General features: G+C 44.0%; 1 protein-coding gene across 20 annotated transcripts in view; it reads right to left on the bottom strand.

Annotated features, from left to right (window-relative positions):
* RGS6 (regulator of G protein signaling 6) overlaps positions 1-24,580 on the bottom strand; it is a 634,490-nt gene that overhangs the window by 211,873 nt on the left and 398,037 nt on the right. For all 20 annotated transcript variants that reach the window (XM_004055388.5, XM_004055389.5, XM_031001858.3 and 17 more), the window contains exon 3: positions 2,712-2,811. In XM_004055388.5, the coding sequence (XP_004055436.1) occupies positions 2,712-2,811 (100 nt within the window). The remainder of the gene's footprint in view (positions 1-2,711; positions 2,812-24,580) is intronic.

Raw genomic sequence — 24,580 nt, 5'->3', positions numbered from 1 at the left:
TAGTAAAATTTCATTTACATAAATTTTAAAATTAGAGAACACTAACAATACAAGTATCCTTCATTACCCAAATCTATCTGGGCTCTATTTTGGACTGAACGTGTCTCCTCCAAATTCATATGTTGAAATCTAATCCCCAACATGATGGCATTAGGAGGCCTTTGGGGGAGTTTATGAAGGAGGGCCCCTCACAAATGGAATTATTACCCTTTACAGAGAGGCCAGAGAGCTATTTAGCTTACTTTTTTTTTGAGATGGAGTCTCACTCTGTCGCCCATGCTGGAGTGCAGTGGCGTGACCTCTGCTCACTGCAACCTCCACAGTTCAAGTGATTTTCCTGCCTCAGCCTCCCAAGTAGCTGGGACTACAAGCACGTGCCACCACACCCAGCTATTTTTTTTTTTTTTGTATTTTTAGTAGAGACAGGGTTTTGCCATGTTCGCCAGGCTGCTCTCAAACTCCTGACCTCAGGTGATCCACCCACCTCAGCCTCCCAAAGTGCTGGGATTATAGGCATGAGTCACGGCACCCGGCCCCCTATCTAGCTTTCTTTCCACCAAACAAGGATACAAGAAGAAGTCAGCAGTCTACAACCTGGAATGGGCTCTTACCAGAACCTATGATGGTACCTGATCTCAGACTTCCAGCCTCCAGAACTGTGAGACATGAATTTCTGTTCTTTATAAGCCACCCAGTGTAGGGTGCTTTGTTCTAGCAGCCTGAGCTGAGTAAGACCTGAGTTCAAACAGTGACAGTCTCAATAATGAGCTGGGATACTTACTTCAACTGGGTCTACTTATTTTTTAAGTTAATATACTTGTAATTATATTGACCCTGTGTGTAATATTGTAATATTGACCCTGTGTGTGCGTGTGTGTGTGTGCTGTTCCATGAATTTTGTTGTTGTTGTTGTTGTTGAGACAGAGTCTCGCTCTGTTATCCAGGCTGGAGTGCAGTGGCACGATCTCAGCTCACTGCAACCTCTACCCCCAGGTTCAAGTGATTCTCCTGCCTCAGTCTCCCAAGTAGCTGGGACTACAGGCACGCACCACTATGCCCGGCTAATTTTTGTATTTTTTAGTAAAGATGGGGTTTTGCCATGTTGGCCAAGGTGGTCTCAATCCCCTGACCTCAGGTGATCCCCCTATCTCAGCCTCCTAAAGTGCTGGGATTACAGGCATGAGCCATCATACCTGGCCTGTTTCATGAATTTCGGCCTATGTATAGAGTCATGTTACCATCACCACAATCAGTATACAGAACTGTTCATCTGTTCATCATCATCATCTCATAAAACTCCCTCCTGTTGTCTTCTGCAGTCACACTCGCCCTGCAAATGCCAGTTGCTGGAAACCACTGATCTAATCTTTATCACTACGGTTTTGTGATGTATAGAATGCTGTATACATGAAACCACATAGCATGTAATCTTTGAGACTGCTTCTTTCACTCAGAAAAATGACCTAGAGGTTAATCCAAGTTGCTACCAGTATCAATAGTTCCCTGGTTTTTGTTGCTGAGTGTGGAGAGACTACAGTTTGTTTATCCATTTACCCGTTCAGTGAAGGACATTTGGGTTGTTTCCAGTCTTTGGAGATGATGAATAAAGTTGCTATATTCTTCAGTATACTTCAAAAAAAGTTGCTATAAACCCTTACATACAAGTTTTTGTATAAACACAAGTTTTCATTGCTCTTGGATGAATACCCAGGAGTGGGATCGCTGGTTCATATGGTAAGCATTGTTTAACTGTGTAAGAAACTGCCAAACTAGTTCCCAAAGTAGCTGCACAATTTTCCATTTGTATCACCAATATGTGAGAGTTCCAGTTGCTTCACATCCTCACCACCACTTGGTACTGTCAATATTTTTATTTTTAGCCATTCTAAAAGGTATATAGTGAAAACTAAGTCCTTTGGTTCCTGAATTTTGAAAACTGTATAGGCAGATTAAGAGAATCATCTAAAATGTTATCTTAATTTATTTGGTTACTTGTTTGGATAGCAAAAGATAAATACCTAGGTAGTAAAACTATGAAGAAAAACAATGAATTGATTAGTATACAAGCAGATAGTGTTTAGGGAAGTGGATGCAATACAGTAGGTACCCAAGGGGGCTCTAAGATATTGATAATAACGTTCTTTATAAGGCAGGATGGTAGGTACATGTACTGTGTTTTATTATTTTTGAACTACCCATGTGTTTTAATATATTTCACAATAAAATATTTTAAAAGAAAGATGAGCACACAAAGCACAATATAAGGAATGAAGAAAAATAGTTTAAAACCTCTCTTTCAGGAGGTCAAGTACACTGAGTTAAAAAACTGAAAATAAAAGCATTTTGTAGAATTTGAATATAACACTTTCTTAAAAACCTGTTTAAACTTAATTTCTTTAATATTTCTGTGCTTGTGTGTATCCCACAGGCAAAGTTGCTGATGGGCCACTTTATTAATGGGTTTATTTATTCCCAGCGGCCTCAATCTACATGCACTTGAAGGGCTGGTCATGGTAAGGTCATTCTTAATGATGGGAAACAAGTAGCTTCTTCCTGGAAACTAAGACTAGGATGGGACCTGAGTCAAGAAACACACTGAATGTTTCATTTTTACTATTCACAGATCTTCAGACACCCCTCAGGCCGCAATCTAGACTTGTAACTCTTTGGTAGTTCTGATTGTTACCAACACCTTGCAAGGAGGGTGTTACCTGTGACGACACTGGGGATTTTGGAGAGAAAGCTCTTGACTGTTCTGATGGGCACACCCCCTGTCTTGTCATCTTGCATCTTTGTAATGATGTCTTCAATCTGAAAGAGGTTAAAGAAAAGAAGTGTTATTTTCTCCCATAATGTAATTATAAATGGTACCTTTTTAAACAGCCCAAATGTGTAAACATGGATGTCAACAATAGATATCACAAAAAGCTCCCATCTAGTTGGTCAATAAATACAGCATCAGTATCTGCTATCTACCAAGTGCTGGGTATAGGAAGGTCTGAAGGTTATATATAGAGCATAAGTCATGTCCTGGAAGAAGATCCCAGTCCAACAAGGTATGGAGGAAGAAATACATTAGGATTCTTGATGGGATCCAACATGTAATTTAATAGGTATGTGATGACAGTCTCCTTCTTTTCCAAATTGGGTTTACATATAGGTTGAACCATATGAAATTTCTATATTCAACCCCCACCCCTTCCACAAAGGCAATTTCTTATGGTTCAATATAATATGTTAACATAGATTAACATGCTGCTATTGGGAATTGCAGACAGGGCTACCTTTGGGACTAGAGAAGGCTACATCTAGAGTAACATGAGAGAAAAATCAGACATGGAAAGCTCTGATCTGAAGAAGTTGGAAACAGGTCTCAGTGGTCATGAGTGGTGGTGTGTGGATAGCTATTTTAGCCTGGACGAAGGTGGTCAAGGACAGGAACTTCTCCTTTTGGTAAGACCATGCTATCAGGAGAAAAGATCATAGTGGACTGTTGACATCCTACTGGTGAAAACAGAACAGAGAATGGGGATGGACTGATGAGGGTGTAGGTGCCTAAACCGGAAAACCAATTTGTAGCTAATAATTTACGAGCCAGAGTAATTTCCTGAGCAGAAATCTTCAGAACAGGATACAGAAAGAATTCTGTAATAAGGATACATCTTTTTGTTTGGGGAAGGGAGAGCAACTGAAGGGGAGAAAATAATGTTTAGTATTATCACGTTTTATTTTCCTAACCAATAGAAATATCTTTGAAACATCAGGATGGAGACTCTGAGTGAGTTCTTAATAGAGGCTCACATCATAAGGCTAGAAATTAGTCTTACAGCTCATTTATTCTAACATACTATGATTGCAACTTGATGATAAGTGATTTTCTTGAAGACACATGACTAATAACTTGTTTGATAGAAATAGATAACTTGTTAGAGGCAAAGTTAGAGCACGGCATAACATCATCATCATAAATAGCCAAAATATATTACAAATTTATTATGTGCTAGGTACTATTCTAAATATTATACACACATTATCCTGTTTAGTCCTCATAATTACTTGATGAAATAGATTCTACTATTATCTCCATTTTTTCATATAAACAAACAAAGATTTAGTGAGGTGCATCAATCAGGGTAGGGTGGATTAAGTTATGGCAGCAAATAACCCCCCAAATGTCAGTGGCTTAGCACAAACGTTATTTCTCTGTCATGCTACATGTCTAGTGTAGGTCAACAAGGGAACTCTACTCATTGGAGTTACATCACCTTGCATGTTGCTGGTCAATGTGCCAGGGGGACAAGAGAGAATTCTGGAGAGTTTCTCACTGGGTATTAAATAGTGTAATCCAGAAGTTACATAGAGCATGTTTGCTCACAATCCTTGGCCAGAACTGGTCACATAGCACCACCCAACCACAAAGGAGCCAGGGACTCAATCCTCTGGGTGCCAGGAGGAAAGGGGAACTGAAGATCTGTGATCAACATCAGGGACAACTGCAGAGGTTAAGCAACCTTTGCAACCTTTGCAGGGTCACACAGCTACCCAGGTGTGCAGCCAAGTTTGAATCCAGCCATAGATCCCAGAATGGCATCTAACCCCTGAGCCATTCTGCCTCCCAGAAAATCAGCCAAACAGGGAAACCATTCTCACTGGACTCTTCTGGGTTTCTCTAAGAAGTACTGAGAGTGAGAAAGAATTCTAAGCTCCCAGCCCTTCAGGAGGTAGATGAGTGTTATGCTAGAAAAGACAGTCATTCTCTGAAGACCTGCATTCTGTTAGATGAAAACTGAAGAGGGAGTTTTATCCCAATTCATGTTAATCATCTCAGTTACTGCTGGCCTTTGTCTCCTAAACTCAATCCAACAATTCAGAGCAATTTCAGTATTATTTATTGATAGCCAAGGAGAGCTAGAAAAATGGTCACATTTTCAAGGTAATTTATGCTTTTGATCTAGCATATTATTTGAAACCAGAAGTATCAGTTACATTGATGGTTTCTATGAAAATGGCCAGAAAATCATTGAGAATTGGAAGGAAACCAACAATTCAATTCAGGTAGACCCCGAGTGGACATTGGATAGTAATGATTTACACCTCTGCTGCTGCGGGCTGGATTTGAAGGATTGGTTCTGTGACTTCTTTGTCCTCCACTCAGTTTAGTTATTTCGCCACATGACTGAATCTTACAAGGCTCATTTACTAAAGAGGTCCTATCTCCTTATGTTGGCCCACAATTTACTAAGAGGTACATCACTCATCAGGGGTTACAGCTAGATTAAAAAAACAATCCCCTCAACTAACAGAAAGAAGACTACACTCCAGCAATAGTCTGCAACATCACAGGTGTGGAAGAAGGAATTATTGCTCCCCAGTTCCTGACTCCCCCATGGTATTAATATACACCTGAATACTTGCCTTGGCCCCATAGTGAGCAGTGTCTACCTTTTCCCTTTCAGGTTTGGCCATATGATTTGCCTGGCTACTGGGGTGTTATTGAATGTGATATGAACAGGGACTTGCTATGTACCTGCATGGCTGTAGTTACTCCCTTCTCTTGCCCTCTTACCATGAGAAGAACATGCCTCAGATAGTTGTTATTTCAAGGAAGATGAGAGACATCTGGAGCAAATGGTACTGAACCCATTGCTAGATCAGCCAAACCTCAGCTGGCCTACAGACTCATGAGCAAGCAATAAAAGTTTATTTATTTTTTATTTTATATATATTTTTTGAGACGGAGTCTCACTCTTCGCCCAGGCTGGAGTGCAGTGGCGTGATCTCGGCTCACTGCAAGCTCCACCTCCCAGGTTCATGCCATTCTCCTGCCTCAGCTTCCCGAGTAGCTGGGGACTACAGGCGCCTGCCACCACTCCTGGGTAATTTTTTGTATTTTTAGTAGAGACAGGGTTTCACCATGTTAGCCAGGATGGTCTCGATCTCCTGACCTTGTGATGTCCCCACCTCGGCCTCCCAAAGTGCTGGGATTGGCCATAAATGTTTATTTTTATAGATCACTAAGTGTGAAGTGGTTTGCTCTACAGCAAAGTTATGATACAACAATGCTCTGAAAAAATGCATTTATCAGAAATTTCTGAAGCCACAAAAAATACTTGACATTCAGTGTCAGTGACTCTTAGAATTGGGGTATCTCTGAATCACCCTTTCTAAGAACGCAGACATTCAATTTATTACCATCCACCATCTATTTTAAAACTCTTAGGGACTATATATACTATTTCAGGTAGTCCATTTCTTTGTTGTGTCAGACAAATTTTTGACATTGTTGTATTTGATTCTTGAGCACAGTCCACTACAATATCGGGTAATACTCTCTAAAATTCCTTGTCATGGTTTCTGGAGAAGTCCCAAGAGTACAGACCCAATGAAAATTACAAGTGGGCTCTCAGGAACTGATCAAAATCATTATAAATATTTTCGGAACATCTATTTCATGATCAATACTGCCCTAAGTATTTTAAATAAATTATTTAATTGATTTCCCGGTCATAAAAGTTATTTAATAAAGACATTGAAATTGAGGCTTAGAAAGGTTAAGCAATTTATCCAAGGTCAAACAGCTAGTAAGTGGCAAGGCCAGGATTCCTACTCACCTCTACCTGACTCCAATGTACAGCCCTGTTTATCAAATCTAAAGTTCATCTTCTATTTCTCAGACTTTTAGAAAACCCTGGTTACAAAACTTCTCCGAGTAGCGTATTAGGTTCAGCAATGGGGGCACCTCCTGGAAGGTAATGTTCAGAGGCATGAACCCAGTGAGTGGCCCAGAGCCTGGCTGATCCTAGGAAACTTCTCACAGCGCCATATGCCAAGGTTAGTGCTTTGTTTGCTGTGGATCCCAGAGTGAGTTCCAGCAGAGCCTGGAGTTAGCCCCTTACACTATACAACCCATTAAATCTTGAGCTGAACATGGCAAATAAAGCTTTTAGTCTCAGTGCCACCTGGTAGTCTCCAAACTCTGCACTTTTCTGCCTCTAGGATTTTCAATTCATTTCTTCCTTGCTGGACAATGAGTATAATTTATTTTACCTTAAAAAGGGGTAACTCTTTGTTCTCTATGGCCTTAGTAGTTGATTAAAAATACAGAACAGAGGCATATATACACAGCGTCTCATCTCCCTCCTTACATTCAAAACGTTTTGCAGGCAGAGACTATTCCTGGATTTTCATTTTCATTTTCTTAGTTAACATTAGTTGAGTATCCACTCTGGGCCAGGCACTGCTCTAAGAGCTTTATCTTATAAAATTATTGAATTCTCACAGGAGGTAGATTATTATATCCCCATTTTATAGACAAGAGAACAAAGATTCATCTTTGTGTTCTCAACCAAAGCCTGCCAACAACCTTTTCAGACACAAGGCACTTAATACCATTTGCATCGAAGGGAAAGTTTAGCACAGGCCTAAAAGGGCAGAGGAGGATGCAGAGAAATTGATCCAGATAATCAGATTCTCAACCATCTCATGATCTATTTCTGCCCAATGACTGCTGCTTTCTTGCTGTGCAGGGCTCTCTCCCTTTGTCCCATGGGATTGGTTAGATTTATCTTCCACTGGCCGATCATGGCTTGTGGGTCAGGGATGGGGTGATGGGAACATATAGAGACTTACGTTTTCCTGACTGTTCAGTTCCTTCTAACTTCTGACATCTTTTGTTCCTAAAGAAGAGCAAAATCAATTCCCTGACATCTTTTAATATGAAGTTCTGTGTCATTAGGGAGGATGTTTGGACTTAAGCATCACTGTGCCAATCAATAAGCAGGTGGCCCTTATCTGACAGCCAAACGATGCAGAGAAACCACTTGGCCAGCTAGGCTGGTTCTGCCTGGATGGGCCACAGCCACGGGAATGTCCTTCTTCAAGGAGCTCAAAGCTCAGCACTGACAGGCAGGTAAAACATTCTTCCAAACAGCAGGACACTGGAAACCATTATGCCATAGAGTGGGTTTTCTTTTAAATGGGAAATATAAAAAGGTAGACACAATTCACTGAAATAGCCCCAAGAGTGTGCGAGAGGAGTGAGGAGAAGCAATCCTCTCTTTACAAATGGAAGCCACAGAGGGGCAGTAGGAAGAACATGGGGGAGAACCCAGGAGACTGGCTGGCCTCAGCTTCTCTGACATGCTGTGTTGACCTGTGACAAGTTGCTTCACCTATCTGGACTTCACTTTTCTCATCCCTACAGTGATAGGCCTGGTTGCTAAACTGAGGTTTCTCATTCTGAAACTGGAGACTTCACAAAGTAAAACTCTGTCTGCGAGGGAAGGGCAGGAAAGGAAGCCAGGTCTCTGAGATCTTCCTCTCCATGTTGTCTGTCTTACCAGGTGGATTCTCACAGAACACGTCTCTGCACTAAGAGGTGCAAGGTAGGGGAAGCATGTTGGGCAAAACTGGGGAGTTTCTGATGTTTTCAGAAACTGTGTTGGGCAGATAGCATCAGAAGTCAGACAGAGAAATGACCCGGAGAGGCCCTCACACTGCTCCTTCTCCATGCCTCTTGTCTCTGCTTTGACCCGTGACACTCCTAACAGAATCGACAAAGGGCAATATTAATTTTTTTTCTATAAATTCATGATCCAATGAGCTAATTTACTTAGCTCCTTCAATTTTTCCCCAGTGGAGATGTTAAAAACTTAAAGTATAGCAAACTATATTGTGATTGTTTTTTAAAAAAATCTACCACAACTTCGACAAAGAAGCAAAGAGTATGCCTCAAGCATGAAGGTTCTTTTTACTGAAGCACTTCATCTTGACTTTGCAATCAGTTGCCTGTTTCTAGCTACTAATGACTGTCACGTCAGAGTCTACCTTTCAGCAAAGACCCCTTCTGTTTTGGTGTCTGTGAAGGAGTGCAAATGACTCCTCGGACACCATCTTATCAGCCCAGAGGCAGAAATCAGAGCTGACAAATGATAATCATATTTGTTAATCCAAAATGTGCATGCTTCATTGAGCAGGCTCTGCCCCATATGTGTTCCAAAAGATCAGGCTATTTCTCTTTTTTATTTTTAAAGACACAATGCATTGCGATTTTCAACTTTTGCATGTATTTGTGTGTACATACTGGCTTAGTGGACATTCACTGAGCACCTACCAAGTGCCATGCACTGTGTTCATTTCTACAGTTATGAAAACAGGTAGAAGACAGAATCTGTTCTCCTTCCTCATGGACTAATAGATTTCAGAGTGACTCAGGGAACTAGGCTTACAGTTAAGGCTGTGTTGGAGGCTGAAGCTAAGCTAAGCATGGGTTCCAAGGAGGTTGGAAGTGAAACACTGAGGAATGCCACCATAGGCCTGTGGAAGGAAACCATCATGGCTCCCTTCTTCTTTCCTTCCCTCTTTTATCATCCCATTCAAAGGCTGCAATTTCAATGGCACAAGGGGAATTTGGGGATTCCACCTGCTAACTATGACAATGATCAAAATGCCTATTAATTTGTTTTCGGCTAAGCCTATGTTTGAATCACTGTATCTGTTTAGAATGCTTTTCATGGAAAGTAACCACAACAAAAAATCCAATCTCAAAAGACGGGGGCTGATATTTTCCACATAACAAGCAGTCCATATGTGCGTGGTGCTGACTTTGCTGCAGAGGCTCTATTCTATGAACACCAACATCTTGGTCTTTCCCTTGTGGTTGCCTGATGGCTGCCCAGCTCTAGTCATCCCTTCTCTGTGAAAGGTGGGAAGGAGGGGGAGGAGGAACAGCTGCACTCATTCCTTTTATCAGGAAAAGCATATTCCTTCCCAGAAGACCTTAACAGATCACTGCTCAAGTCTCAGGCCAGAGCAGGGTCACATGACTACACTGAGCTGCACAGGAGGTGGGGAAGAAGGTATTTAACTTTTCCAGCCTCTATACCACATGGAAGCAGGGCAAGAGGAGAATGGAAATGGGGTTAACCATGTAACACTGTCTACCACGAGACCTTGCGTTAAACAACACTCGTAAAGGATGGTTGGGCAGGCCCTGAAGCCTCTCTGATCTGTTTCCCACACTGCAGCCTATATGATACTCTTAAAAGGGAAAATATGATCATTTAACTCCCCTACCTAAAATCTGTCCATGGTGTCCCAGTGCTTATCCTGTTATAAGCTCTTATTAAACCCTCTATCTTTTCTCCATATCAACGATCGCTCTAATTTGCATTTGTATCACCCGTTAGAGTGGTTTGCTCACCACTGAGTCCTAATAGGTACTCGGTAAACATTTCTTGAATGACTACATCAATGAATGAATGAATACATGAATGACATGAGTGCTATATTCTTAAAGAACTTTATCTTGGATTCCAGCATTCAGTGGGACTCAATATATTAAAAGGGTCTTGGAGGTAGTGATGTCTGCAATTTACAGTAAATTTAGTATTTACACTTAAGATCATTTTGCTTTGGGAATGGATTCCATAACAAAAATCTGAAGATTTCATGAACCTTAGCAACAATGTTCAAGGAAAAGCTCCAAAGGCATCCAAGTACCAGTTGAGTGGGGAGCCAGTTCCCCAATGTTCTGTGCCTGACATTACCCAGGGACAGTACCAGGGCAGACGGATGACACAGCATTATCTGTTTTGTCCCCTGGAGTCTTACTTTTACAGTTTTAATATTGCCATATGGAGTGCTTCATAAATTACTTTTACAGAAAACATTTCATTTTTTTCATTTAACGGGAGAAAAAAGCAGACAAGAATGACCTTCTAAGTTTGAGATCAAATGGCTTGTTGATAATTTAGGGAAAACGTCTTTCCCCTGAGCTTGGCTGGAATAGCCAAGCTTTAGAAGGCATCATCTTTCTTGTTTAAGAATCTGTTGTTTGCTTTGCAATGTAAGTGGAGCAAGTCCTTGTGGTCAGGCCCTGGACTGAGGAATCTCTGACTGCAGATGGCCAGCAACAGTGCAGATGAGGACAATAGATACTGGCCAATGAAATATTCTAGCAACTGCAGAAGACCTAAAATCCTTTCATTCTAATCTCAAATTACCTGAATTTGAGTGTGTCAACCTCTTCTTGTTGGGAACCATCACTCCTTTACAGAAAAACATGCTGATATTTGGGAATGGTAAATTGTTCAAGGCCAAGTGAGACTGCTGGATATATGAGATTATTGGCATGAACCAGAGCTGGCTCCATGGATCACCACATCAGCTGGCCAGGGCAGCTGCCAGGGTGGCCCCGGCTCACCTAAGGCTTTAGCTGAGTGGAAGAAGATGCAGAAAACGGGGCCATGCCATAAGCATCAAAGTTTAATACACACTATAAAAGGCAGAAAAATGTTCCCCCAAAAGAGATCCATGTCCTAATCCCTGGAATCTGTGAATATGTGACTTCATATGGCAAAAGGGACTTTGTAGATGTGATTAAGGCTAAGGATCTTAAGATGGGAGATGACCCTGCTTATCCAGGTATGCTCACTGAATCACATGAGTCCTTGAAAGCAGAAGACCTTTCCCAGCTATAGTTGGTTAGAGACAGATGTGATGATGGAAAAGGGGTCAGATAGATGGGACTTTACTGATTCTGAAGATAGAGGAAGGGGCCACAAGCCAAGGAATGCAGGCAGCTCCTGGAAGCTGGAAAAGGCAAGAAAAAAGATTATCCCTTAGAGCCTCCAGAAAGAAACACAGTCCTGCTAGCAACTTGATTTTAGCCCAGTGAGATCTTTTCAGATTCCTGACCTTCAGAACTGTAAGATAATGGATTTATGTTGTTCTAAACCATTAAGTGTATGGTAATTTGTTATAGCAGCAATAGAAAATGAATACACACAGTGATCCCCATCACCAGCAAATATTTGGCTAATCAGTATTCTGCATTGTCTCCAAAACAGATTAGTATGCATCTTCTCCTTCTGGGGAAGCAGGGGGTGGATTTCCCCAAACTCTGCAGCTCTCTGTCCCTCTGAACAGCTTCATGGCCTAACCAGTCATCACCTAGGACCTGTGGGAGCCCACTTGGGGAAGATGTCAGGGATGACGACAGGGAAGATGCCTGTCTATAAACCCTAAGTCATTGCCTCCACGCCATTTTCAATGCTGCATTTTTTTGATCTCTCTGGGACCAATTAGATGGGTGGCTTAGAGGTTATTTCTGGGAACTTTTTTTTTTTTTTTTTTTTTGAGACAAAGCCTCTGTTGCCCAGGCTAGAGTGCAGTGGCCTGACCTCGGCTCACTGCAACTTTCACCTCCCATGTACAAGCAATTCTCCCACCTCAGCATCCCAAGTAGCTGGGATTACAGGCATCCACCACCACGCCTGGATAGTTTTTTGTTTTGTTTTTTTTTAAGACAGAGTCTCAGTCTCACTTTGTCACTCAGGCTAGAGTACAGTGGCCTGATCTTGGCTCACTGCAACCTCCTGGGTTCAAGCGATTCTCCTGCCTCAGCTTTCCAAGTAGCTGGGATTACATGTGTGTGCCACCATGCCTGACTAAGTTTTGTATTTTTGGGAGATATGGCATTTTGCCATGATGGCCAGGCTGGTCTCAAACTCCTGAACTCAAGTGATCTGCCTGCCTAGGCCTCCCAAAATGCTGGGATTACAGGCATAAGCCACCACACCTGGCCTCTGGGAGCTTCTTAATTGGGTCACAGTAGCCTATTTAAGTATCACAAGCATGAAAAAACAAAGATCCTTTTTTATTTCTCATCTCACATTTTACCTAGCCACATTTTTTAACCCAGCCTACCAAGGAGAATTGTACACGGAATACCATGTGGCAACCCAGCCCAAATAATTCAACCAGCACTGTGAAATGCTGCACATTTGAACATAAGGCCTTTAATATTAAGTTTCTACAAAAATATTCAAGTTCTAACATATATATCATTTTTCTCTTACTGCTGCAGAGAGGTCAATAACCTTGCTTCCAAAGAAAAACAAGTCCATCCAGTGTCCTGGAATATTACTACAATTTCTTCCTCCTGGAAAAGAGCAGGGAACGTAAGGCCTTGTCCTCCCTCTGACCCCAAGGACACCCTGGACTCTGGGATCACTCATCCTTTCTGGTTCATTTCCTTTTTGACCCTTCCTTGAACCAAACAACTGAACTAGCAACTGGAGTGAATCTGAGGGCTTGGAATAATTGATGTAAATTATCTCTTTGGTGAAAAACTGCTATGGCTTCCTACAGCTACAAAATAAATGCCAAGTTCCCTACTATGGAATTCAAGGTCCTCCATCATTCGGCATCTGCCACCTTTCCAGCACCACCACTCCTCCCAGCCTGTTTTGCTTCTGGACACACTTATCTGCAAAACTCTCCTGAGTCTGCTTGCTGGTCATGGACTTCATCCACCCACAACAAACACATCCAAATCCTTGGCATGCTTCTAGGCCCTGCTCAAAAGCTACTTCCTCCAGGAAACTTGATATTCCAGTACTTGCATCCATATGTATTATACATGTTATTATGGTTTGGCCCTGTGTCCCCACCCAAATCTCATGTTGAGTTGTAATCCCCAGTGTTGGAGGAGGGGCCTGGTGGGAGGTGAGTGAATCATGAAGGCAGACCTCCCCTTTGCTGTTCTCATGAAAGTGAGTCAGTTTTCATGAAATCTGGTTGTTTAAAAGTGTGTAGCACTTCCATCTTTGTGCTCTTTTCCTCCTTCTGCAGATATGTAAGACATGACTTCATCCTCTTTGCCTTCCACTATGACTGTAAGTTTCCTGAGGCCTCCCCAGCCATGCTTCCTGTACAGCCTGTGGAACTGCAAGTCAATTAAACCTCTTTTCTTTATAAATTACACATTCCCAGGTATGTCTTTATAGTAGTGTGAGAATGAACTAATACCCATGTTCTATATTTTTTTATTCCCTTTTCCCATTCCAAGGCTGCGAGGCAAGAATCTGAATCAAGTCTTTCTCCCTCTGCTCCAATCACAAGAGCCACATACCCCTACTTAGGACCAATTTCATATTCTCTGTTACTGAAGTTCTGCTTCTTTCCCTCTGGAACATAACTTTCTGGAGGGAAGATTCAGTTCTCATCTCTGAATCACCCCTGGTCCTCTACATCTGCTCTGCATGGGACAGAAGTAGAGAATAGAAAAGATCATACTCATTCCTTAAAAAAATATTTCAGGGCAATGAGAGAGTCTTTCACAGTCTCCCAGAGCTCTGGAGAGAAGTGCATTTTCAGATGGAACAAGAAGGGTGAGAATGAAGTTTCCTCAGCAGCTGCAAAAACTGGAAAGCCTTGAGAAGGCTTAAAGAGTCTGCATCTGAGGCTGTCATCACCAGACCCTCCCCTCTCCCTTCACTTTGTCTACAGGTCAAAGTGGTGCCCCCAGATGGCCCACCTCATTCTCTGGAGATCTTCCCAGCCTGCCTGCACCCTAGGGCCCTTGTCTGCCTTGCACGATGACCACTACCCTTCCTCCTGAGGGCTGCTTCTGCTGCCCCTCCTGAGCACCTGGCTGTGATTCTATGCATTTGGGGTTTCCTCTGGCCCCTTGAAACCTGCCCTAAGGAGCCTCCTTCTTTCTACCATTTCCTTAGATGGCAGGCTCCCTGCTCCAGATAGTGCCATTGTCTTCCCCAGGCATTTTCTTCTTTCACTATGTCATTGTTCATGTTTGATGTCCCAGACTGCTCCAGTGAGCACATGAGAGCCACCAGTTGGGGAGGGATACTGAGATAAATTGTAGTGTAGAGAACTCTCCTCACAATTTATAAGCAAAATCAGGTAGAAATGGGCAGCAAGGTCAGTCCCAAAGGGGAAGCAGGGAGAATCATCACTCATTCCAAATATAAATTATATTTGAGCACTCACTGCATGCTAGGTGCTGGGAAACTGGAAAGGCAGGGCCCTTCCCTTGGTGCTTTCTTATAGCAGAGGGGCCCCTTGAGGATTTTAAATGAGTCTAAAAAAGAAAAACAGTCCCCAGGAGAGCCACAAAGAAGGAGGTGCAACCACAAGGCTGACTTCAGGAAATTCCTGCCTGATCCCAACAGCACCTCACAGGGGGTCCCAGGACAAACCTCTTCCTTGTGTTGCCTGAGACCCAGCAGCAAAGATCCCTTTTTTGGTTTCATGTCTCATACCTTTCCGGCTGATTTTTAATGCTGCCTCTGAACACACCAGCTCAGGCTCTGCTGCTTTCAGGAGTGCCTTTCCAAGTGACATCAGAGTGCTGTTCCTGCTCTGTAACTGACTGCCCACAGACCATCATCTCATCTGAAGACTTGGAGTCCTTCCCCTCATGGTGTTCCTGCACCAAAAAATGTCCTCTGCATTGCCCCACTTCCCACTCTACATAGAAGGAAGCATGACCAGGTACCCCCTAGTCTTTCTAAATTGGCTGGTCTCTCCACTGCCCAGCTCTTCAATCCAGCCACCAAAGGATTCAACAGAATGGGCTAAGGTACAATGGCATTTTAGTTCTTTAGTTCTTTTGGACTACTATCAGCAAAATATCTTTGCCTGGGTAACTTATAAACAATAGAAATTTATTACTCACAGTTCAGGAGGCTGGAAAGTTCAAGATCAAGTCACTGACAGATTTGGTGTCTGGTGAGGGCTTGTTCTGCTTTCTTAAACGGCACTTTCCATGTGTCCGGATAAGCCAGCAGAGCCAAACAGGCTTCCTCAAATCTAATCTCATTCATGGAGGTAGAACACTAATGACCTAATCACCTCCAAGGGCCCCACCCCTTAACAGTATCACATTGGGGGCTGGGTTTCAACATATGAATTTTGGTGGGACACAACATTCTGATCATAGCAAATGGGTACTTTTTATTCTTTTCTTTATGCTTTACAGTGATATTTACCAAAATATCTCTAATATCCATGAACTACTTTTTATCAATTCTAAGGGATAATAGTTTATTTCTCAAATTTATTTTTTATTTTTTTAAAGCTAGTCCTATTTCTAAAATTTAAGTGAGCATGCAGGCAAAATCTCTCAGGCAGTGCCTGCCACACAGTTACTCACTCCTCAAGAATGTTCATTTCCCTTTCCTTCACAATTGGTTTTAATTTCTTCTTCTATCTGTAGCAAATGAATAACCACAGAAGCTTCTACAGCTCCCTTCAGAAGCATGTGATGGACCTTCTTTTGTGCAGCTCCCTGACAAAGCCCCAGAGGACAGCAGCTGGGATTGGAGACCCATGCTTTCCAAGCAGGTATCACCAACGTCACTTCTCACGTAACAAGCCCCAGTTTGTATAGGTTTGTAAGAGTTCCTATATGATACTCTTAAAAGGGAAAATATGATCATTTAACTCCCCTACCTATGTAGAAAATGATTATTTCATTAACCAACTCTGCACTAATTCTGTGCTTCTGATATGGTTTGGCTGTGTTCCCACCCAAATCTTATCTTGAATTGTATCTCCCTTAATTCCCACATCTTACGGGAGGACCTAGTGGAGAGATAATTGAATCATGGGTTTCCCCCCTACTGTTCTCATGGTAGTGAATAAGTCTCATGAGATCTGATTATTTTAAAGGGGTTTCCTCTTTTGCTTGGCTCTCACTCTCTTGGCTCTCATTTTCTCTTGCCTGCCACCATGTAAGATGTGCCTTTCGCCTTCTGCCATGATTGTGAGGCCTCCCCAACCATGTGGAACTGTGAGTCTGTTAAACCTCTTTTTCTTTATAAATTACCCAGTCTTGGGTATGTCTTTATCAGCATTGTGAAAACTAATACAGCTTCTCAGAGCAGCCTTATCTTTATCCACCTTATGTCCCAAGTTCCATTACATGGCAGGACAAGCAGCAGGACTTTCCTGCCTACAGGTAGCACCTTGTCAAGGGGAGGCCCATATCTGCCCGGAGAAAAAATAAGCTATGCAGGCTCAGGCAAAGGTGTTTTTAAACTTCCAAATTCTTTGCTTCCTGTTCCTGAAATCACAGACTGAAAGAGAAACTTATTTTTTATCCCCAAGAAAGCGAGATTTGATAAAGCATGTATCTATCTGATTTAATTCTGATTTTAATCTAAGAAGAAACCCTGGGTGACTCTGGGAAGCATTTGATGGACTGTAGGCTGCACAATGAAATTCAGTGGGATAAATACCAGCATCTGAAAATAAACCCCTTATTCCCCTTGGGAGAGCAGCAGGGTCATTTGCCAATTGCTTCTGTTAATCATACAGATTAAAAGGTTTTTGTAGCTTGTCTCCCTGTAGCTCTTCTGCAACAGGAGGATGAGCAAGTGTAAGGCAGAGCCTGCAGCATAGTCAGGCAGGGCCTAGGAAAACCCCTGGGCCCAGCCCCATTTAGGAGGGAGATGGCCTGTGGCTGTGCTGCCTACCACTCATCGAACTGGCCAGGTCACCTCACTGCTCATGTTTGGATGGGGATGTTGCTGTCTACCCTACCCGGTCATCAGGAGAAATGAGAGAGGGCAAGGTTGTAAGTAGAGGGAGAACCCAGCGCCTCTGCTCTTAACCATAGGGTCCTTCTCTTCTCCTTCCTCTACTTGTGGGTTAAGGAGTTGCAGGGAACCAGGAGGTAGAGAGGAGCTATGCAGATCTGAGAAACCACTGCATTGGAAACACGGACCATAATAATGTGGAAAGTTTACCCCTGACTTAAGAAGAAAGGCTTTTACAGGGGAGGGGGTGTTGGTTAGGTGGTGGGGGTTAGAGGTTGAAATGGGTGATGGGGGTGGGAGTCAGTTCCAGAGCTGAGCCACATCAGAAGCACCACAGTCTCATGGGCAACTTTCCTAATGGTGGCTCCATCTGCTTCCAGGAGCTTTGCCTGATGGGTGATATTCCTATGACAACTCTTTGGGAATCCCCTTGTTATGGACTGAATTGTGCCCCACTTCAAATCGAGACATTGAAGTCCTAACTTTCAGTACCTCAGAATGTGATCTCATTTGGAAATAGGGCCTTTACAGAGGTAATCGAGTTAAAATGAGGTTGTTAGTGTGGATCTTAATCCAAAATGACTGACGTCCTTATAAAAAGGGGAAATTTAGACACAGACAGGCATACACAGAGGGAAGATACTGTGAAGAAACACAGGGGGCAAAGTCATCTACAGGCCAGGGAGAGAGGCTGGGAACAGACCCTTTCCTGGCAGCCCCGAGAAGGAACCAACCCTGTCTTGATCTTAGACTTCTGGTCTCCAGAACTGTAGTTAATAAGTGTCTGTTACTTAGCCCATCCACTTTGTGATACTTAACTATGGCAGCCCTAGCAAGCTAATGTACTCCTGAAATGACTTTGCAGATCATAGAAATTATTTTTTTCCAACTCTTTCTGCTTAACATGTAATGAAAACTATTTTCTCTCATCTTCCCTTTCTGTCCTCTCTCTCTTCCTCTTCCCCACTGCCTCTCCCTACGCGCGCTCTCTCTCTCTCTCTCTCTCTCTTTCAGGAGATGACACCTAATTATTTCCAAATTAGACAGCTTTCCATGAGCCAAACTGACTAATTTGACTTCTTGCATATTGTCTGATCTCCAGTAAGCCACACAACATATAGTACTTCAAAGCTTAGCTTTCTGAAAGCCAATACTCTGTCTAATGTTAGGGGATAAGAATGAATGCCAGATTCATAGTCCAGATTTAAAACTAGGAGGGTCAAGAAAGACACTGTTTTCTAGAATCAGGAGTGAGAAGTGGCATGATTAGAGTGGTCTTTCATTTGTTTTAAGATGACATAAAGTAAGGAATAAATGTAAACCCTTATACTTATGGCATAGATATATAGTTAGAACAACACACAATTTGAGAGATAAGTGACTCAGTAGCCCAAATAGAAGATACATTGCAATTAAGTCAACTGAAAAATTGTAATATAATATGGCAGCAAAAGAAAAAGGTGAATTTGATCTCAGGATGCATTAACAGAAACATGGTGACCTGAGTGAGAGGTGGAGTTCCTTCATCTGCTTCCAGTTCACACTGAGGAATACCGAGTTCCCTTCTGGCACTAGACTTGGGAGGACATCCACAAGCTGTGGTGATTATCAAAGCCAGTGACCTAGATCCTGTGAAAGCATTTTAGCAGCAGGGTAGAGGTTGGCAGGAGAGTGATTAGATCTTCTTTCCCGAATATCTTATCAATTTAAACCGAGCTTGTCCAGCCAGTGGCCCAATACAAGTTTGTAAACATTCTTAAAACGTTAAGCTCATCGGCTGTCGTTAGTGTTAGTATATTTTATGTGTGGCCCAAGACAATTCTTCTTCTTCCATTGTGGCCCAGGGAATACAAAAGATTCGACACTCCTGATTTAAACAAAACCATAAACCATGTTAAAAACAGTGTGCTTGTTCTACAAACGCAGCTCCAAGCAAAGACTGCAGCCCTTGGCCCTTTCTGTGTAGAGACAGGCTGTCATGGCCAAGCTGTAGAAGCACCTGTTGAGCCAATGCCCTGTCCCTGGGAGTCACTTTTCCATCTTAAAATGCAAGTCAGTTTGGAAAGGGGACTTGGTAGTCTATTAATCTAGTCATCCCTAGGACGAATTAGTCCCTAAAAGGAGCTAACTCTCATCAGGGAACCCAGAAAACAGGAGAACCCTGGACAAACAGGGATGGGGGCAGTCAGTAGCGGAGAAGGAAGGAAAAGTGGTCTGCAACATGAACTCTAAGGAGGGAAAGCCTAGGGGAGGGGCTGTATTAGTCTGTTCTCACGCTGCTAAGAAAGACATACCTGAGACTGGATAATTTACAAAAGAAAGACGTTTAATTGACTCACAGTTCCATATGGCTGGGGAAGCCTCACAATCATGGAGGAAGGCGAATGAGGAGCAAAGTCACATGGTGGCAGGCAAGAGAGAGCTTGTACAGAAGAACTCCCCTTTATAAAACCATCAGACCTCCTAAGACTTATTCACTATCATGAGAACAGTACAGGAAAGACCTGCCCCCCCATGATTCAATTACCTCTCACTGGGTCCCTTTCACGACACAAGGGAATTATAGGAGGTACAATTCAAGATGAGATTTGGGTGTGGACACAGCCAAACCATATCAGAGGCTGCAGATAGAAAGGGTGTGTGCAGCAGGTAGAAGCATGTGGGTAGCAGTTGAGTGGAAGGGCATCTCTCAGAGCCAAGGGAAGCCTGAGGCAGCCAGACCCTGTGGGGAGATGCTGGAGGGAGGGGAGTCCCTCTAGTGTTAGTGGGAGTAGGGGGAGAATCTCATCGGGAAAGCCTTCCTAGTGGCTTCTCTGCAAGTAGTTCTGACCCTTGCTAGTTTCAGGGACACCACTTTCCTCTGAGGTCTCAGTCCCCTCATGAATGAATTAGATGACTTCCATCACGGAACACATTACTGCAAAAAAGTGTTTCAGGCGGACATCCCTCATCTCCCTGAATTCTGAGTGCCTCTGTGGGTGCACTTTGGGTTTCTGAGTGTTTTCAAGTCAATTCAGCCAAGCATCCCTCCCTCCTGCCATCAAAGTGATTGATGGTTTCATGGGGGAGGGGTGAAGAAATGAGGGGGAAGGGAGGGAGCAGAGCCCTGTGGCTTGTCCACCCTATGGGCTTAACCTCCCCACCCCCTGCCCTGCCAGCTTCCCCAGGTTTTTGTAGGCGTCAAACGAGACATATAGGAAGGCTCTTTCCGCAGCTAGGAGGGGCTGTGCTTGGCCCAGCTCCCAGGGCCAGCTGCCCTCCAGATAATTGGGGTTTGGCATGAGCCTTGGGGGTGGGCTCCTGGCTTTGCAGCACTGAGCCTTATGGGGAAGGATGGCCCCATTAAATGTAGGGGTGAGCACACACAAAATCCTTTCCGTTCCCACGGGGCCTCTTTCTGGACAGCAATTATATGCTGGCTTCAGAATTCTCCTGAGGCATTGAAGACTCGGGGGTGTTGGAGATGGAGGTGAGATGGAGAAAGGCCGGCACAATCCGCATTTGTGGTAACACACGTGCAGCAAAGAGAGAGAGACAACTTCCACTTGAGAACTTCTGACAGATAAAAAGCTTTTGCCAACAGGTAGGTCATTTGGGGATGCAGAGATTTAATGGGAATGGAAATCTGGTGTGCGTATGTGTGTACCTGTTACCTTGCAATGCTGGAAATAAACCTCAGCCAGTGGGCATCTAGATTGTGCTAGCTCCTCTGGCAGGGAGGGGATGGAGGGTTTTGGGAAGTATGACAACAAAGGTGCTGGCCTCCCCAAGGTCATGGGTGTGATGGTGAGGGCCCTTTCCTGTTTTCTCTAGCACACAGTGTGGGTGCTGTAGTGGGGCCCAGAACAAAGCATTTCAGGGCTTAAGCCCCAAACACCAGCTGAAGAAAAGACAATACACAGATTCTGCGACACAGTGAGTGGCTGGGAGAAATGTGATTCTGACAGCGGAAAGTGCCAACCGAGTAAATACAGCAGTGGGAGCTGCATGGAGAGGACAGAAAGAAGAGGGCCAGAGAGCTGCCTGGAGTTCTGAGCATTTGCAAAAGCAGGCCTGACAAGGATCTCCACCGAATGGGGAGGCCACAGCATCCTCCCAGTGAGATACCAACGCAGATCCCCCACTTCCCTCATCTTTCCCTGGGCTGGCTGTCCTGCCCAATGACTCAGGCAGGAGCTGACTGCCTTCCCAACTGCCTGTTCAGAGTCTAAAAAGCTCAAGGACAAAGCCTCAACATAACAGCTTTATTTGACTTGATATGATATTCACATTTTCCCCCAGAAATGATCATTTGCCATGAATAGCATTTCAATTACTGTGCATCCTCTAAGCATCTCCCATTCCCAAGAAGGGATAGATGAGGTAGGAGTGGGAACCTGCCCTGAAACCCACAGTGGGGTGGAGTCCCATAGACCAAGAGGCAGCCTGGCCCCCTGTGGTGAGATTATGCGTGTGAAATGCCCACTGCTGTGTTCTCCATACCATGAGGGACGGGCTTTAAACTGCAGACTGCCACACAAATTCAGCCCTGCCCCTGACTAGCTATATAACCATGAGGGTTTCGCTGCACCCGTGTGCCTCTGTTTCCTTCAGTAAAATGAGAGGATTCCAGTGGCTTCTAAAATCCTCTCCAGCTCTTGCAATCTCTATGACTTCTTCCTCCAAATATATGCAGGTCCCATCTCCCTGGGAGATATATGTAATGCTGTTTTCCCCGAGGAGGGCTTTTCCCCAGATGCCTCCATCTCTTGCCACAGCCCCCACCCTCTCCTTGGTAGGAGAGAAAGGAAGCTCACCTGAAAAGTGAGATGAGACAAGGAGAGGTGGAAGAATTGGCCCTGGCTTCTTCCTGTGAGGAGCTGGGTGCTTGCAGAAGGTATGGCTCCTTTCCGTTCCCTGCCCCAGGGTACAGGGACCCAAGATCCTGCATCCTGGCATGAGGCAGATGGGTTTCCAGCACTGGGTGTGGAAGTGTGTCTCTACTCTGGGGTTCCTAGTTGGGACATCCAGTGTCACTGTCCCCCTGTTCTCTGAGAGGTCAGTTGGTAACAAAAGTGATGTTTTGATCTCCATCCATCTCACTGCTTTCCCTTTTTCTCTCATTGGTTCCAAATTCAGATGGGAACTGGGGGTGTTATTAAGTGGACTCTCTAAAACCCCAACAATAATCCTGGCATTCACAGCATGCAGGCAAACCTACCGCCTGGCCTGGAAGATTGCCAACGCTCTTTTTTGGCAAAGCGTTCAGGACTCTGCAAAACTCCTCTCTAGTTTGTGAACCATCTGGAGCTGGGAGGAGCTTAGTTCAAGTTGTTCTCAAGGAGACCTGGTTCTGGCAGCAGCCCACCGTGTCTGTCAGACGGTTTCCCCAGCCAAGAGGAAGCTCTGGGGCCATAGGCTGCACCTCCTAAGGAACTTGGGCTCAACAGTGTCTAGCCAGATGCTGAGCCAAGAGTCCCTTCGGTTAAATAATTCACAGGCCACCTCTGGGTGTGTAAATACAGCCCTGTCTAATGCGGGCTAACAGGTGATTTTACACATCATTTAACTCTTTGCAGGGCTGAGGAATGCAACAGAGATTAGATAATTGGAATAATTTCACATTTGTAAACAGCTTTTTTCTCTAAGGGACAAAGTATCGCAGACATGAACTGTAAAAGAAGCATGCATCTGGATAGTCCACGGAGAAAAACAAAATCGGGTGTTTGTTACGATAATGAATTGGCCACTCCTTCCCTTCCTCTCCTCCATGCAGGGTGAGTGGCCTTGAAGAAGGGTGCCCAAGGCCAGTGGGAGGTATCACCGGAGCTCTGTGCTGAAGAAAGTGCCTGGAGGCAGTCAGAGAAAAAGAGGGGGAGAGAGTGAATGACTGGAATGGAGAGAGAGAGAGAAAGAATGATGATGACACAAGGACAGTACCCACGGGCTATGGAACTGCGGTCTCAAAGGGACCCCGGAGCCCCAGGTGAGGCAGCTCCCAGCAGACACCAAGTGGAGATGCAGCTGTGGCTTTCTGTGCTGCACTCCCGGGGCAATTGTCTCCACTGAATACTGCACCATATTCCACCCTCTATAATAAAAACTTCGTTGGGCATTCCCATACTGTAAAGCAGGGGACATTAACCCTGCAAGAATACAGTCTGTTGGCTTAGTTTATTCCAAGGTTATAAACAAAATCCTAATGCCTGCCCACCTCTCTAACAAACTGCTACGCACTGTAAGGAAAGTGTTCAAACACCAAATAGCTCATTTTTTTTTTTTTTTTTTGAACGACAGGGTGGTTTTAAGCTCGGTGATGATGATTTACGATAGCAGGCCAGGGCAGATGCTAAAGGAAAATGAAACAGGTGGACCCAGACCTTGAGTCTTCCTGACCTCCACTTTTGGCCAGGTGACCTTGTGTCCTCTGTGTCTAACAGAATCCTGGGGGAATCTGCTGCCTTAGTCACATCCCTCTACAGACTGATCCTCCAGAGGGACTCGGCAGAAAGCCCTCTCTGGCCTGGGCCAGATGCTCTGTCTATGTTGTCAATGAGGAACTGATTAACTGGATCAGAGGAGGCCCCTCAAAGGTACCCTGCAGACCACTGGGCTTTGGAAACAGCACAGAGTGACAGAAACTTGCAGCCTGTCTGGGAAGATGGGGCACACCAAAAACTTAAAATGTCTCAGAAAAAAAAAAATCTCTGCAGGTGTCAGTTGAAAGCTGGGATGGAACCCTCATCCCAGTGTTACGATAATGAATCGGCCACTCCTTCTCTAGGTCCCACAAGGGGCCTGCTGTGAGAGGGTTTGGAACTCATCCTGACAAGCATGCAATATTAATTTTAAATGTGGGCCCTGTGGATCTGAAATGAAATATCCTGTCACTAACACAGATTTTAAATCCCACTCTGCAGAGGTAATATGAAAAGTTAATGCCCTTTTGGAGGAATCAAACTCAGACACATGGCAAAACCCTTGATTTTTCAACCTCCCTATGACCTCCCTGGCACAAGGAAGGTGGGTATACAGTAAGAGGGTATTGGGCCTCCTTGAGTCGCCACTTTTTCTCAATTAATGAGTGTTCAGGGTGCTGCTGGTTCTCGAGAACTTCTTCTCCATTTACAGTCACTGCTAATAGCTGAAGGGTGCAGTGAAGTCCACCCAAATGACAGATGCTCAGGAAAGATGAGAAGGACTTGGAATACCTGCTCCTTTGCAGAAGTGTTGCTCCCTGTCTGGTGCCACTCTGA

This window comes from Gorilla gorilla, chromosome 15 (assembly GCF_029281585.2).
Source record: "Gorilla gorilla gorilla isolate KB3781 chromosome 15, NHGRI_mGorGor1-v2.1_pri, whole genome shotgun sequence".
NCBI classification, from domain to species: domain Eukaryota; kingdom Metazoa; phylum Chordata; class Mammalia; order Primates; family Hominidae; genus Gorilla; species Gorilla gorilla.
This window is presented reverse-complemented; position numbering and strand designations above follow the sequence as displayed.